Below are 14,478 nucleotides of genomic sequence, written 5' to 3'. Positions count from 1 at the left end.
TCCGAAACCCCTAAAACGTACGTGCCTGAGTGAGCCCTATGGACTGCGAGCAGACCCGTGACGTATACTGCTCTAGTAAACTAGGGACCATCATTACCGACTATACTGGGGCATGCGTGTTATTGCGTATACCACCCTGTGACGTAAGGACCGATATGCATGTCGTTCTTGAAAGGTGCCTGCAACGGTATTCTACTTCAACGGTATCCCGGCATCGCGTACTGCAGCGGTATCCCTAAATCAGTAACAGGAGCAAACCTTATAGCAAAAGTATAATGCAGAACTTCTCGTGACTGTTTCGCGAAGCCGGTCTCGCAAACTTTTCAGTGCTCATTTAAAGAAAGACCGGGCTCAGTCGTACGGTATGCTGGCCGTAGTTCGTACATATACCGGTATGGTGCTTATTTCGGGCACACGTACCAGTATTTGCAGCGTCGGCAATATACAAGGCATTTTACCAAGTAGTGAATGAAAATGAAACACATGTGACAAGAAGACGGCGCCCTTCAAAGACACAGGCGGATTTATTGAGCGTCTCCCAGACCACCCTCAGTCCGCGTCCATGACCGAACATGAAGAAGCGAAGACAGAGTGCACGAGCCGGGCTCATACCCCAAGCATGCAGTGCAGGCCCAGCGCCACCATTCAATGTCACTTCTTTTTCCTCCAACAACCAAGTTCCAACAACATGAAACACAGCGAAAATCCCAGGAGAAAGGGTGGTTTTTATTTAACTGTATTTTGGTGTTGGTACGGTAGTACTCCAAGGAACTACGGAGAGAGAGAGAGAAGAAACTTTATTTAAGAGTCGTTCGTTGCGAACTCCACACTGGACGGAGGTGGTTCCCTGTTCACGGGAATCCATATGCTGCTCTCGCCGCCTGGCCCCTGGTGACCAGTAGTAGCTGATCCTCCAGGGCGGGGCTGGTCAGCAAGATCCTCCATCTCTCGTTAAAAGGTAGAGTGGGGTTAGTGGGGCGAGACTCGGGTAAGGGGGGCGGGTGCTCCGGGCTAAACTTACACTCTCCTATCATGTGCTGGAGAGTGCCTAGTTTTTTACAGATTGGGCAAGCTTCTTCGAATTGGTTTGGGAACATGCGGTTGAGTAGACGGGGGTGCGGGAAGGACTCTGTCTGGATTTGCCGGTATATAGTTTGCTGCTCCTTGGTGAGTGCTGCGTGGGGTGCTGGTAGCGTCCTCCTGTCGTGCCTGTAATAAGTGGCTATTTCCCTGTAGGTAAGCAGCACAAGTTTTAATACAACCCCTCTCGAACCGAGGTAAGACATCTCAGCGCGAAACCGATACGGCCTGTTGTGTTTTTAAAGGAGCCACGAAGACAAAATACAAGTTGGGTTTATTAGAAAGACTGCTTAGTCCGGATAACAATGATACCAATATCACCGCAATCTTCGAACAAATAACGGAGATATAAAGAAAACGTGTGAAGCAGTAGTGACCCCCTAGCCAATTTCCCGCAACTTTTCTATGACGTCACGGAACCTTGTTTGTGCGATTGGCGGCCGCCTAACTGACCTGTCGCGACGACACATGACTGGACGTCTGTAATGGTGCCTCTAGTTCCATTTGACCGCATCACTTGAATGCTAATGTGCAGTTTAAGCACTGGAAATTGTTTTATGGTTGGCTTGTATGACGTCATTCTTGCTCATAACACGTCACTGTGGCGCAAAATTTGAAAGTTTTTAAATACTTCTTGCTTTGTTTTTCGTGAAAAAAAAATCTTTTGTGGCTGTAATGGAGCTGAGTGAGATACTGAATCCCAGTTCTTTGAAATTAAACGAAGTTGTATTTTCTCTTCATGGCTCCTTTAACCTACGAGTTTATTGCGTGGATACTATTGGTATGGTTAAAAGCCAACAGACTGGAGAACATCAGTGCTATTAATTTTTTCAATGCAATGCCTTATTGAAGAATTGGCTTTTGATTTTTCTTCTTTTTTGCAGGAGGCTATGGTTCGTCACCTCTACGGAGCGCTGGCTTCCTCGTTACCTCCATCTTCACTCTCCTGTCCACCACGTGCCGCGTTGACGGCCTATAAAGAGCGTCCTCGACCGCAGAAAACGGAAAGAGGCCCCAACATGCATCACCACGAAGATAACCCACCTTCAGTACACCGTGCGGCCGAATAATAACGTACAAGAGGCTCATTCGAGCCATTAGCAGTGCCAGAGCGTAGGACCGCAAAAAGCGCGGAATTAAGGAAGAGTTAACGGTGCTCTATAACAATACCGCATGACGACGAGTTGGGCAAACCCTTGCATCTAATGCCACTTTATGCGAACCGGATATGAAAAAAATATAGAGTTTCGCGAAGACCCTAAACGTCCGCATTGTTAACCCGCAAGTAGTCCTCTTTCGAACTTCACCAATGATTTGAATAAAAAAAAATATGCTTGCGAATCTGCAGCGTGCATACGACCTGTATTATTTGCAAAATAAAGCAAAAACAGGTGGGTTTGCATCAAGTTATGCCAAATAAATTGTTGTATAAAAACTAGGCAATGTCCCTGACAAGCGAGTACTCTTGAACTGGCCGTCGTGAATCCCCCCCCCCCCCCCCCAAACGAAGGTGGTTTCAAGAGGAATACTTTTAGCCTTTTGTTTTTTAAACTCCTATTTTCGCTTTCTACTGTCTCCACCAATATCGTTAAACACCTTGAAGAAGATCATCCTCCCGATGTCGGGCGTCGGAACATCGGGCAACTGAAAGTTTAGAGTGATGAGGTTGCCGTGCCTCCGGGTCCTGCGCGGGCGGGCCGTCGTGGATGGTGGGTACTCCGTTGGAAACCACTCGAAATATACGGTCCCGGGAAATAGCGGAAGCTTATTCTGCAAGGGCCACGCAGTAGGCGGCGCCGTTGTTTGCTTGGGCCGCCTCAGCTGCAAGCTGTCGATCAGTTCCCGGATCGCCGACTTGGTGCTGACTGGTTCCGCTGTCCAGACATTCCCTTCCGTCAGACTCGGTGACCGATTTGTCGAGCTCGTCCCTGTCCCCATTGTACTTGGTGAAGTTGAGCTTGGCATTGCGTTTGTACTATAGTCGTGAACATTGAGTTCGGGTTTGAGCCCAGTTCTGGCACGAACGCCTTCAGTGCTGTCAGTCTCTTCACGTAGCGACTTCTCCGGCGGAAGCGGAAGGGGAAACTCGAAAGCTTGGTTATCCGCGTTCTTGAAGGTTTTGTTGTGCTGTGTGGTATTTTGGCTGCCAGTTCGGTTAGGTTTGATAAGCAGACGTTCGTTAAAATAACGAAGTGGCCTACCGGGACGCCGTTTCTCAATCTTCGGCTGGGCCTTGGGTGCTAATCCGACGCCGATCAGCCAATCCATAGCCAAGCCAGCGGTCGGCGGTGGTGTTACCAGGCCCAATAATTGGCTGTCCTGTAAAAGCTCGTCTACACCAACTTCTGCGAACGTCTCCGCCATGTCCAGTTTAGGGCCGAAGGTTGGAGCATGATCGATGTCTAAATCGGAGTCAAAGGGACCGTGAATATCTTTTAATAAGCTTGAGCTGTTCCCTTGATCGTCGTCTGACCCCTTCTTGTCATCGGCCTTAGCAATGCCGAGCAGTTCTGCAAAATGAAAACATGACAAAATAGCCCGAAGTACTGAAGTTCTCAATAGGTATAGGAGTACGCAAGCCAAAGCATTAGCTGTTGATGCGAGAATAAATACAAACAAAATAAAGCGTGATATCGCTTTATGGGCGCAGTTCCTTAGGAGCTCGGGCTGTCGGCGTCTCTGGCCGTCGTCGGCGTTTATGTAGTCACGGCACTAAAACACCGGCACACTCGTTTTCCAACGCCTCGCACAAGAACCCCTTGTGCTTCAAAGACACCACACCTTTACAGCAAAGCTGAGCTGTATAACTCTACCGCTGCTAAAAACCCCAAGGCACCAAGAATACACTTTTACCCTGCATGCTTCGCCCTTCCCCAGCATTCACGTTAGTGGAGATGGCCCATTTTTTTAATTTTTTCTCTGACATAAAGCACACCGAAATTAGAACGCCTGAGCGCCGTGTGTGGTGCAAAATAAAAAAATATATAATTCCGATATCTGTTTGGAGATCTTTAAGAATGCGCCAGCAAATAGTCCGTGTTCCTCGCAACTTCAGCATAGGCCCGTCGCGCACCCTTGCTGTGGCTTCAGTATTTATATAGCCACAACTATTGGAAACTCCTCGAACCGCTGATACTGGCAAAAGATGTTCCTATTATTTAGCGAAATAAAACTGCAGGGAAATGTGAGGCAAAGTATACTAATTATCCTACAGTACTCGCGTCAATTTAGTTAGGAATGCTCATTCGGATGGTTTTTACGATAGTAAGCGAGAAAAGTGGCTGCCGAAGAAAAAAACGACGCTTTCATAACGGCGCAGGCCTGCTCGAGCACGTGCGACATGAAAGCATGCACAAAAAAAAACAGAACTCCCTCTCGTGCTGTTCCAGGCAAAACAAGATAAAAAGAGGTAAAGAAAAGGATGGAGCTGTCCCAGGAGAAGGCACGCGAGCATTGCGAAGGCGGGAAAATTGAATTGAATTGTACAAAAATCGGTTCGATTCATAAAGAGAGGAGGGAAACAGCGAGGGAAAGAGCGTGTTGGGGAGGGTAGCAAAGAGCGGAGAACGGCGCCACAGCCCCTCTGGTGATTGACCACTGTGTACTTCGGACAGCTTTCACGTTGAGTTGATGTGCTTTAGTTTTTTGTTCATCCTTCGTGCACTGTGCCAACAGTGCTCTAACCGTCTCAGTGGTAACGTTGGGTCACTTCCTACTTGTATGGGCATTTTGTCGCCGTCCTCCCCTTTCCTTTTTCTTTGCTGCCCTTTGGTGCATACATAATTTAAAACGCGACCAAGTGATCGAATGACTCGCAAGAGCCGTTAACGCAGCGCCAGCTAGTGCTTCGCATTTGTGTCTCTCTAAGAAAACGTAGCCAGCGTTCCGAAGGCTCTGCGTACCCTATCCCCGCAGTGTCGTTCTCTGCACCTTTGCTGTTCAGACTTTGCGGAGTGACGCGAATATTTCGTCAACCTTGCCTAACAATTACTCCCGCAGTTATAAATGTCAATTTTTAAGTGCTTGACTTCAGCTACGGATATTCCTCCTCGCGCAGACAGCGAAGATGCGAGAGGCTTTTGGAATAGACCTTAATCCCATCCATTAATCCATCCATCCGTCCGTCCGTCCATTCATTCATTCATTCATTCATTCATTCATTCATTCATTCATTCATTCATTCATTCATTCATTCATTCATTCATCCGTCCATCCATCCATCCATTCATTCATTCATTCATTCATTCATTCATTCATTCATTCATTCATTCATTCATCCGTCCATCCATCCATCCATCCATCCATCCATCCATCCATTCTATAATCAAATCCTTTAGTTTCACTCCACTCTGTCTTTTTACGCGCCTGCGTGCCCACGTGTTCCTCTATAGCTATGGAATAAAGTGCTCGACTGACCGACCGACCGACTGTTCTACTGAACAACTGATGGATCAAGGGATTGATTGATTGATTGATTGATTGATTGATTGATTGATTGATTGATTGATTGATTGATTGATTGATTGATTGATTGATTGATTGATTGATTGATTGATTGATTGATTGATTGATTGAGCGGGATTTTCGGGAATTATGACCCTGGCTGAGAAAATGGGGGAAAGTGTGTTTTCTGAATTTCATGATTATGTCGCTTGCCCATTCACATAGCGAAAGGTTTTCTTCTGATATAAGTAGCCCGTGAGAATCTCTAAAAAGTGCTTTACGGGTTTGCCCTAACGAACACAAAGGGTGAGAATGCGCATGTAGGAGGAATGTGGGTGTTTTAAAGATTTTACAATTTAGTTTTCACTGATTCATACATTCAATTGGTCATTGCCCGCATATGTAACTCATCAATAAACAGTGCTATATCGGGCCACCTACTCAGCAAGGTTAATCAAGGTTAATCATTCATAAACTGTTACGCTTCTTGACCTTAAAAATAACTCATCTAATTACTCTTTTTTGCACAAACTTTGGACGAAACGGAATTCACTGCCTTCCGATTGCGTACATGCTACCACCTCTGAGAGTTTTGACTTCCTTGTGAACTCTGACGGAACCCATAGGATTTAAATTTCAGGAGTACATTCCTATTGTGGTGTAGGAACACAATGGGGCTGAAATTTTAAAAATTACGCCCTTGAGGGAGTGAGAAGCGGTAACAAATTTTTTTCACAATTCCTTCTTGTTACCGCAGCCCCTGTGAGATATCTATCCGGTTTTCGGTGTGATATGTGATGCATACAAATGTCAGAAAACTGTTTCACAATATTATTTCATAACAGTTACCTTATAGAGGAAACAGTGTTTGGCAAAGTACATCTTTGGACGTAATTCTCAACTATTCAACCTTTTGATAAATTTATTTCGGCTTTACTTACAAAATGCTGCCCGCATAAATCTGCAAACACAAATTTCACGATGCCGTCCCAAGAAGCATATAAACAGGCGAGCAAAACTGTTAAAACTGCACCCCTAAGGAAATCGAATTGAGTTGAACTTCCACGCGTTTAAATAGTGCGCGCCCTGTTTGTGGACTTTCCGTAAGCTATTTACTATAAAGCTGTGATTGATGACCATCCTTTACGCCTTTTGAAATTACCATTTTCATGGATAGAGAGATAGAAATAGCTTTTATTGACATGAAGGATTTGGGCGCCTAGGGTTGCCAATGTATGGTCGCGACGACTTCTGCCGATAGAGTAACTTCTACTCCAGCTAAGGACCGAGCGTCCCAACGAGTCCAACCGCTGCTCAGCGCACTAATCGGAAGGAATGGGTATTTTGCGCATTTGGCGTTGGATCGTGGCCCTTTCACCGCAGCGGCATGGGCACGCAGTCGTTCGACCCCACTACCTCTGGCCATTCGTGTCAGTATAGTTCCAATAAAATAAAGCCCCAGTTCCAGTTCTTTGTCAGCAGCACAAATGTGGGCAGCAGGCGGGAGTTTCGAATTCTGCGCAACTCTATTGGGACCTAACATGGAAAATAAGAAATACCGCTACGCGTGTTGTGCTTATTAATGTCATTATTACAGTGGCAAAGCGGGGTAATACTGCTAGCACAGCATAAAGGTGTGTGCACTCTGGAAGGAGAAATCTGAAAGGCGTACCGAGCAATCTACTGAGCAGTTTTGGGTATACTGCCAGGAGGATAACGCAGGCCAAGGCGGCTGCTGCCAGCAGCACGAAGCAGCAGCAGCAGCGGAACGGGAAGTGGTACTCCGTGTCGTCGGAGTCACTAGAAGACGGCATGTGACGGCCCAGAGCTGTCGTGCTGGAAACGGCGGCAGGAAGCACCACAACAATGTCGAGAACCAGCTTTAGGGTTACGAAGAGCACAAACTTGCTCCAAATAACAACCTGCTCGTGTTCCAAATTTTTAACGCGAAAGTGTTTTATTCTGGGATACACAAACATTTGAGTGACGTCATATCCGTCACGGACGTGACGCCAGTACAACGAAGCAAGCGGCCTGCAAAGGGTGCCTCCCTGCACACAGGTCTTCTTGCGGGGAAGCAACCTTTAGAACCAAAGAGTACGTTATAGTTGGGTGTGTTCGTTTTGTGGTTTTATATTTTAACACGAAAGTGTTTTACGACGGGATACACCAAGATTTCACTGATGTCATATCCGTCACGGAAATGCGCCAGTACAACTTTGCCCAACCTACCCGCCAGCACGACATCGCTCGCGAAGCACACCCACAAGACAGCCGACGACCTTAAAAGCATGCTCAGCTGCAGAATTCGCTGCCCATTCTACTTTCATGTTTTACCGATTCCTATGACAGAGGAATCAACCACAATTTTTTTCTTATTCTGGACGAGCTAATATGTCCAGGAAGTGGACATATTAGGACATATTAGCCCCCTTACATACGCTAACCTCTGACTCAAAGGAGAGTTTTTGATACTGGCATATCAAAATCGTAGCTGAAGGTCAACACTTGGCTGCATTATTATTTAATCATTATTGAGCTTAAACTACCAGTGGATCCCTAGAATAAATTCAGGCTGAAGAAAACCGGCGCCCGCGCTTTGGCAGACAAACACAAAAAATATCCTTGCAACCGCGTCGGGAGCATCAAGGCCGTAAATAAAGAGGTCTACTGCAATTCTTACGAATAAATGCTTGTTCAACAAGCTAAACCAGCTATCTTTGCAAAATCATAAATTGACAAAGTAGGAATTTCATCGGTAGACCTAATCGACGCGGTATTGTAATAAAGTAGTTATGTTTGCCAAAGAAGACGAGCAGCTTAAACTAATGCCTTCAAACTTGCGTGACTGAGGGATAAACATTAGCTGGCATTACCTCTTTACGGCTCTCGATGCTTGTTTTTCTTGACTTTATTGTTTCTTACGGAGTACCGTAAGTCCAAACTTATCGCTTTGTTTTCAACCTGGCGACCTTTATTGTGCTAATACTTTTGCCTGCTTTTCCTACTTTTGAAAGGCTTTTCTTGTTTTGCAGTCACTTCTTTATCTGCTCTTCATTTTTTTTTAGCAGTTCTACCAGACTAAAGCCGGATCACGGTAATATCCATGATGTTCCGAATAAGCTTGCTTCTGAGCGAAATTTCCGGATCCTGCTACCTCGAACACAATTCAGATCCAGTGGCAATGATCCGATTTATCAGCAATAAGAAAGAGGTATGAGCGATGCATTCCTGAAGAACGGCCCCATTCGGACCGCCGCATCTGCCAGCCATAAATAACTCCCGTCATAACAATGTATCATTTTCGAAGTTATTTCGTTATCAATATAACGGGAACGGCGTTCCCGCAGACGCATATCACTTCTCTGGCCCCTGGAAAGGGTGGATCACCTCTACGCGCCGCTATTCTCTCTTCACAAAGGCAGAGACGTTCTCACATTCATCTGGCACATACTGAGAGTGGCATACCGAAAACTGACAGCCCTATTGACGCCATGCGACATAGCACTAAGCAATGTAGGACTACAACTGCCACAGCCCGATAATGGAGCCGGGACGACAAAATAGAAGTTTGGTTCGTTAAAAAAGGCTACATTGTCCCGCTAACAGTGACAAACGTTTGATCGCAAACTTCGAACACATGATAGAGACATTAAGGAAAGTATATGAAGCATTTGGCGAATCTCCAGGTAACCTTATGGGGATTTTCTTATGACGTCAAAAAATCTTTTTTGTGTGATTCGCGACCGATGGCGTAAAGCACCACCACAAAATATGACTTGAGCATTTTAATAGAGTCTCCATTTCCGTTTGACTCTATAACTCGAATGCTTACATGCAGGAAACACATTGACAGGCCCGATTTTATTGCTGTTCAGATTATGTCACTCCTCCCCATTTTAAAGTCATTGTAGCGCGAAATATAATCAAAAATACGTCTTTCAGAGCTAAAATTCAGCTGACTCAGGAAGAGTATGCCAGTTATTTTAAATTTAAAAAAGTTGTTTTTTGTCTTCATGGCCCATACTGCCAAATAAAATGTCTCGAGCATAACCTAACTAGCGCGGATATTCGGCGCCATTTTATGTAGTCGAGCATACGTGAAGTATTTGTAACAAGACAGAGAAATCAATTTTAATCTGGCAGAGAGAGTTTCAAAATTTTAGCAGGGCCACATTTTTAGAAAGTGACTCTAACAAAACTTATAAACGTAATTTTTTTACATTGATTGTGGCGATTACTTTCGTTATTTCAGACGGTTTTCTAATAATAGCTGTTAGTGCCGCTGCCTTTGCACTCGCCTAAAGGTCCTAAATACTTATCCCTTCTCAACCAATGTTAGGCACCCCTAGGTGGCCCTCCCCATTTCTTTGCTTTCCCCATCTCAAAGCTCCATTAGTGGTAACGGTATTTCGGGCGCTAAACTCCTTTCTAACTCCACAGCCGCATCATTCGTGACCACGTTGCTACTTGGGAGCATAAACAGTCACAATAAACTGGAGTATAAATGTAAGGGAGGTCCTGTAAGTACGGATGAGTGGAAATATAGTACCCTTGATTCTTCTCGCCAAGTGTGGTGTAGACGTCGAAGGCGCGGGGGGAAATATGGTGGTTTTTTGAGTCCGGCGGAAGGGGGACTAGGTAGCGGCAACTATAACTAGAAGAGCTAGGTCTGAATGAAAATAACTTGCAGTGAAAGTTCAGCAGTACCAACTTTCAGTGCCGCTGAAGCAAACTGCTAGAAAGGCCTAGATATAAACTACCTTTTTCTTATGATTCCCTACTACACTGCATCAATTTACGTGCCTCTTTGTTTAGACCTCCAGACGAAGGCAAAAACGCACGCGCATTTTAATAGGGTAAGCAGCTTATGTACGGCTCTTTTATTAGGTCTGCTGAGATAAAAATTGCTCACACTTACGTGATCGTTGCTCCCATAAACGTATAATAAGGGTTTACGAACGACACGTGCTTTATACCAGTAATTTCTGAACGCGCATAGCCTTCACTACAATTATTTCGTACATGTCTGACTTACATTACGGAGGTATATCTGCCTGTGAGTAATCGAATGCCAAAGTTCGCAAGGCACCTCCGGTTGATTTGATTGAACAAAAAAAAAGATGGCAAATTGGGTGATTTGGAGCGCGTTAATTATGGTCAGCGCCGACCACAAACCGGACAAGACGAGTAAGGACAGCGCTTGTGTCGTCCTTACTCTTCTTGTCCCGTTTTCCCTCTGCGCTGACCATCGTAAATGATTGAACAAAGTCTGCGCACTTCGGATGCTCGACTCACCTGGGAAAGTTGAGGCTGAGGGAGGGCGCATTTGTGTCCGGACCTTTTCCCGCGCTCGTTCCTCCCGAACCCGACCTCACTGCGTTTCCCGAACCCGAACCTCCCGAACCCGACCTCACTGCGCCACCATCAGGTTCCTTTAGCCCACCCCCCTTCATCTCCGCCTTTTTGCCTTGCGCATCCTTTTCCTCGCCACCTTTGGCGGACTTCTTATCGGCCTCTTCCTTGCTACCTTCAGCGTCTTCGCTTCCCTTCGTCGCTGCACTGCTTTTTCTTCGGTTAAGGGCCGAGCTTCTCCGCCTCCCTTCGGATATGGCCACGTGCAGCGATGGGGAGTCCCCAGGATACATGGGCATCAAGGGTCGTGGCCTCCTCCTCCGGATGCCTCCGGTCCGAGTGCCGAGCATGGCGCGAATCATCTGCATCATCATTGTCATGGCGGCAGTCTCGACTAAAGGGTTGCTCTGAGCCGGCTGCTGCGGCTGCGGAGGATAGGCGTACGGCGGGTAGGGTGGATACGTTTGCTGAGGCTGAGCAGTTCCAGCCACAATGATGGGTGCCTGGCTACCAGAGACTTGAGGCGGCATGAAAGCTGGTGTTGGCATTGGGAACGGCATCATCGGAACGACGCCGGGCTGTGATCCGCCACCACCAGGCAGCGTCACTACGCACGTCTGAGAGTTCGTCGGCGGCACCATTGTCAGTGACGGGAGCTGACAAGGCCCTGGAGCCATCATCGGATGAACGAAAGGAGGACCTGCGGGAAATGGTGTTCCTCTTTTACATGACCGGAAACATCCGGTGGCTATGGCTTGTCAGTTTGTGTTTGTTAGATGGCGGGACATTATTTGCGGAGCTGCTTAGTATTTACAGATTTTCTTGCTCGGTCCCCATAAACAGACATAGGTCTTTAATAAGCTAGCATATCAATTTTTGTCTGGCACAAGTACTAGCACTCTCACACAAATTTCTCGCACGTTGTAACGACGTTCGAAATTGTGACTCTGAAATGCCTGGGAAATGCTACTCTTTGATAATTTCAAACGCAGGCAGATGTATTTGATATAAGTGGACACTGTAAAACGTGCCCTTTTAAAAGCTGTGTGATCTTACATCCGAAGCAATCATCAGATAAAAACCAAAAGCTTGGTTTTTAATCTTTGTGAAACATTATTGTAATAGTCCTTGCATGCGTGCATACAGGCCAAGACGTAACATATAGAAAATTGTATGACGCGTCTGCGAATACAAGCAGATATTTGCAATTAATCGTGTTTGGATACTCAAAAAAGCCTGGTTTTGACTCAATTTGTGCCACATGATTATACCAGTATACTCGTGCATGCGTGCATACAGGCCAAGGCGTAACAGAATAAATTGATTGACGTTTCTGCAAATAGAAGCAGATACAGTCAAACCTAGTTATAACGAAGTTTATTGGGGCAGTAAATTAGTTCGTTATATCCGATATTCGTTGTAACAGTATAGGTACAAATCGGCTCGAACAAATCCACAATCATTCACAAACAAATATCCTAGATAATAAACACATTATTGTAGGCTTCGAAACCACGATACACTACGTAATCCTTAGCTGTTTCCTTTTGGCATTTCAAATTAAATGGACAGGAACATGGCAACGCGAAATTGCAACCGACCGAAGTACGTTTGACAGGCCTGCGTTCTAATTTATTTGAAAAAGGATGTTGTCTTCGCCTGGCGGCAGTTCGCAACACTGCTGTATAAAGTTTTCCACAGTGTCCACACACGAAGGGGCCTTTTCTACTTTTGAAGTTTTACAAACTGTTATCGTCTATATTTCATGTGCTTTTTAAAACGACCTAAAGAGTTTAAAGCCTCGCGTGAAGAAATTTTTCTTTGTTATAGCGGGTTACCACACGCGGCTCTGGCGGTTTTCGTCACGTTATGAAAAGAATAGGTGCCACTGAAATAAAGCGCTACCAACTAAAGTTAGAATTTAGTTCGCGATATCCTACAATTCGCTGTATCAGTGTTCGTCACCAAGAGGTTCGACTGTCCTTCAATTTATTCCGGTTGGCTGTGAATAATAGCGTAGAAAAAATGCCTTCTTTAGTGCTTTATCAAATCCGCAACTGCAAACAGTCTAGCATTACCAGGCACTTTTACATATTCATGCTCACAAGCGAATCGCGGACGTATAATGCATGAGCACGTAGACGGGGAAACGTTTCGGCATACACAAGTGAGGCTGTGAACGAATTCATACGTGCTACTTCCGAAAAAGTTGCACATGAAAAGGAGACGTTGACATGACGTGTTTGAAAAACGGAAGGAATAAACCTTTGTCTCAGGTAGCAAGATCTCTGGATTCATTTTCAAATCATACCAACCTGGAAACATCCCAGGCATCATGGGCATACCAGGCATCACTCCTGGCATCATTCCGGGCATTATTCCGGGTATCATTCCAGGCTGCATGTTACCATACGGTATAGGCATTCCAGGCAAAGGCGGCCTTTGAAAACCTGTTGATTGACTTCGTTTGCGGCCGCTTGACCTTCGGTCGAAATCGACCATGCGCTCTCCTGGTGGCCCGTACATTTGCTGTCCTGTTAAAAGACGTATTATATAATCATTATATCTAACCCTTGAAAAAGGTATGGTTACATATATGATTGCGATTTTACAACCCTTTATTCTTTTGCCGAGTTCCCATACTCTCAGATATGGGCTGGACATCTTCTTGAATTTATCAGTAATAATTTCACCGATACGTTGCAAAATATTCGTAGTAGCATTTGGCCTTTAAGAAGGGTCGTCTTTGCTGACCTAACTCAAAGAAATAAATAACCTATTCCCGGAGACGAATGCACTATGATAGAGCTGTACCATACGGCATTGTAATGGCCCATCAAAAGGTAAAAATGGGTTGTTATTGCATCTCTATCAAGGATGCCGCAAACAATATACAAAGCAGTGCGTTTCATCATCGGTCCCACATTGCCGCTGGCATCGGCATCATCATAGTCGCAGCTCTCATCCATAGCTGCAAGAGCAGTACTCTGTAGCCAGGACTTGCGTTCCGAAAAGCCGAAGTCTCGTTCCTAGTTACTTTGTTGTTGCTTCAAAGAAATGGTCCCAACGCTCCCATGCTGGCAGAGCTTCGGACATTAACGGACCTCGGTCGTTCAATCCCTACTCGGGTATGCGTCGGAAGCATCGAGCTAGGATCATCTCTATGCGTCCGTGTGCTAAGAGCAGCGATCCCCTATCCGGTTCCCCTGGAAGAGACTGGGCTGATTCCCGCCTCTCGCTTTCACTGCTCGCTACTGATTAAACTGCCTTGCACTTTCAACACCTGAAGGGGACAACTATCACTTTTTGCGATCCGCAAAGTGAGAAGCTGGCCAGAAAATTCTTCGTCGCTTTGATGCTTCGGCAGTTGTAAACGCTTTCAGCTTCTCGACACTTATAACTATCAGTAGTTGTTGTGTTGCTGCAATGTCTTTTGGAGCGTGGATCAGTAAGTCATGAACTGGCTTTCGATGTCATTTCCGCTCTCATAGCGAGGCAAGAACGAGGCCAATGCGCTCGCTTAAATTCCCAACCAAACACTGGTTCAAAAAACCATGAGCAAAAAATACCATTTTTGTGTATTACAATGTGTTTCGTCAC

At 45.6% G+C, this 14,478-nt stretch overlaps 2 protein-coding genes across 2 annotated transcripts in view; one reads left to right on the top strand and one right to left on the bottom strand.

Annotated features, from left to right (window-relative positions):
• The window catches only part of LOC144151435 (protein turtle homolog B-like), a 41,511-nt gene extending 39,032 nt beyond the window's left edge, over positions 1–2,479 (top strand). Inside the window, exon 7 of the mRNA XM_077682487.1 lies at positions 1,965–2,479. Within this exon, the coding sequence (XP_077538613.1) occupies positions 1,965–2,059 (95 nt within the window). The 3' untranslated portion in view covers positions 2,060–2,479. The remainder of the gene's footprint in view (positions 1–1,964) is intronic.
• A 366-nt stretch (positions 2,480–2,845) lies between these two features.
• On the bottom strand, positions 2,846–11,558 carry LOC144153304 (uncharacterized). The gene is made up of 3 exons (XM_077684956.1): positions 10,822–11,558; positions 7,227–7,359; positions 2,846–3,055 (listed from the first exon to the last, which is right to left on the bottom strand). The coding sequence occupies exons 1-3, from the start codon at positions 11,556–11,558 to the stop codon at positions 2,846–2,848; spliced, it is 1,080 nt and encodes a 359-aa protein (XP_077541082.1).
• Positions 11,559–14,478: the final 2,920 nt, after the last annotated feature.

This window comes from Haemaphysalis longicornis, unplaced genomic scaffold (genome assembly GCF_048455015.1).
Source record: "Haemaphysalis longicornis isolate Haplotype H1 unplaced genomic scaffold, Haemaphysalis longicornis Haplotype H1 scaffold_9, whole genome shotgun sequence".
Classification (NCBI taxonomy): domain Eukaryota; kingdom Metazoa; phylum Arthropoda; class Arachnida; order Ixodida; family Ixodidae; genus Haemaphysalis; species Haemaphysalis longicornis.
Note: the sequence above shows the minus strand (reverse complement) of the source record. Positions and strands in the feature narration are given on the sequence as shown.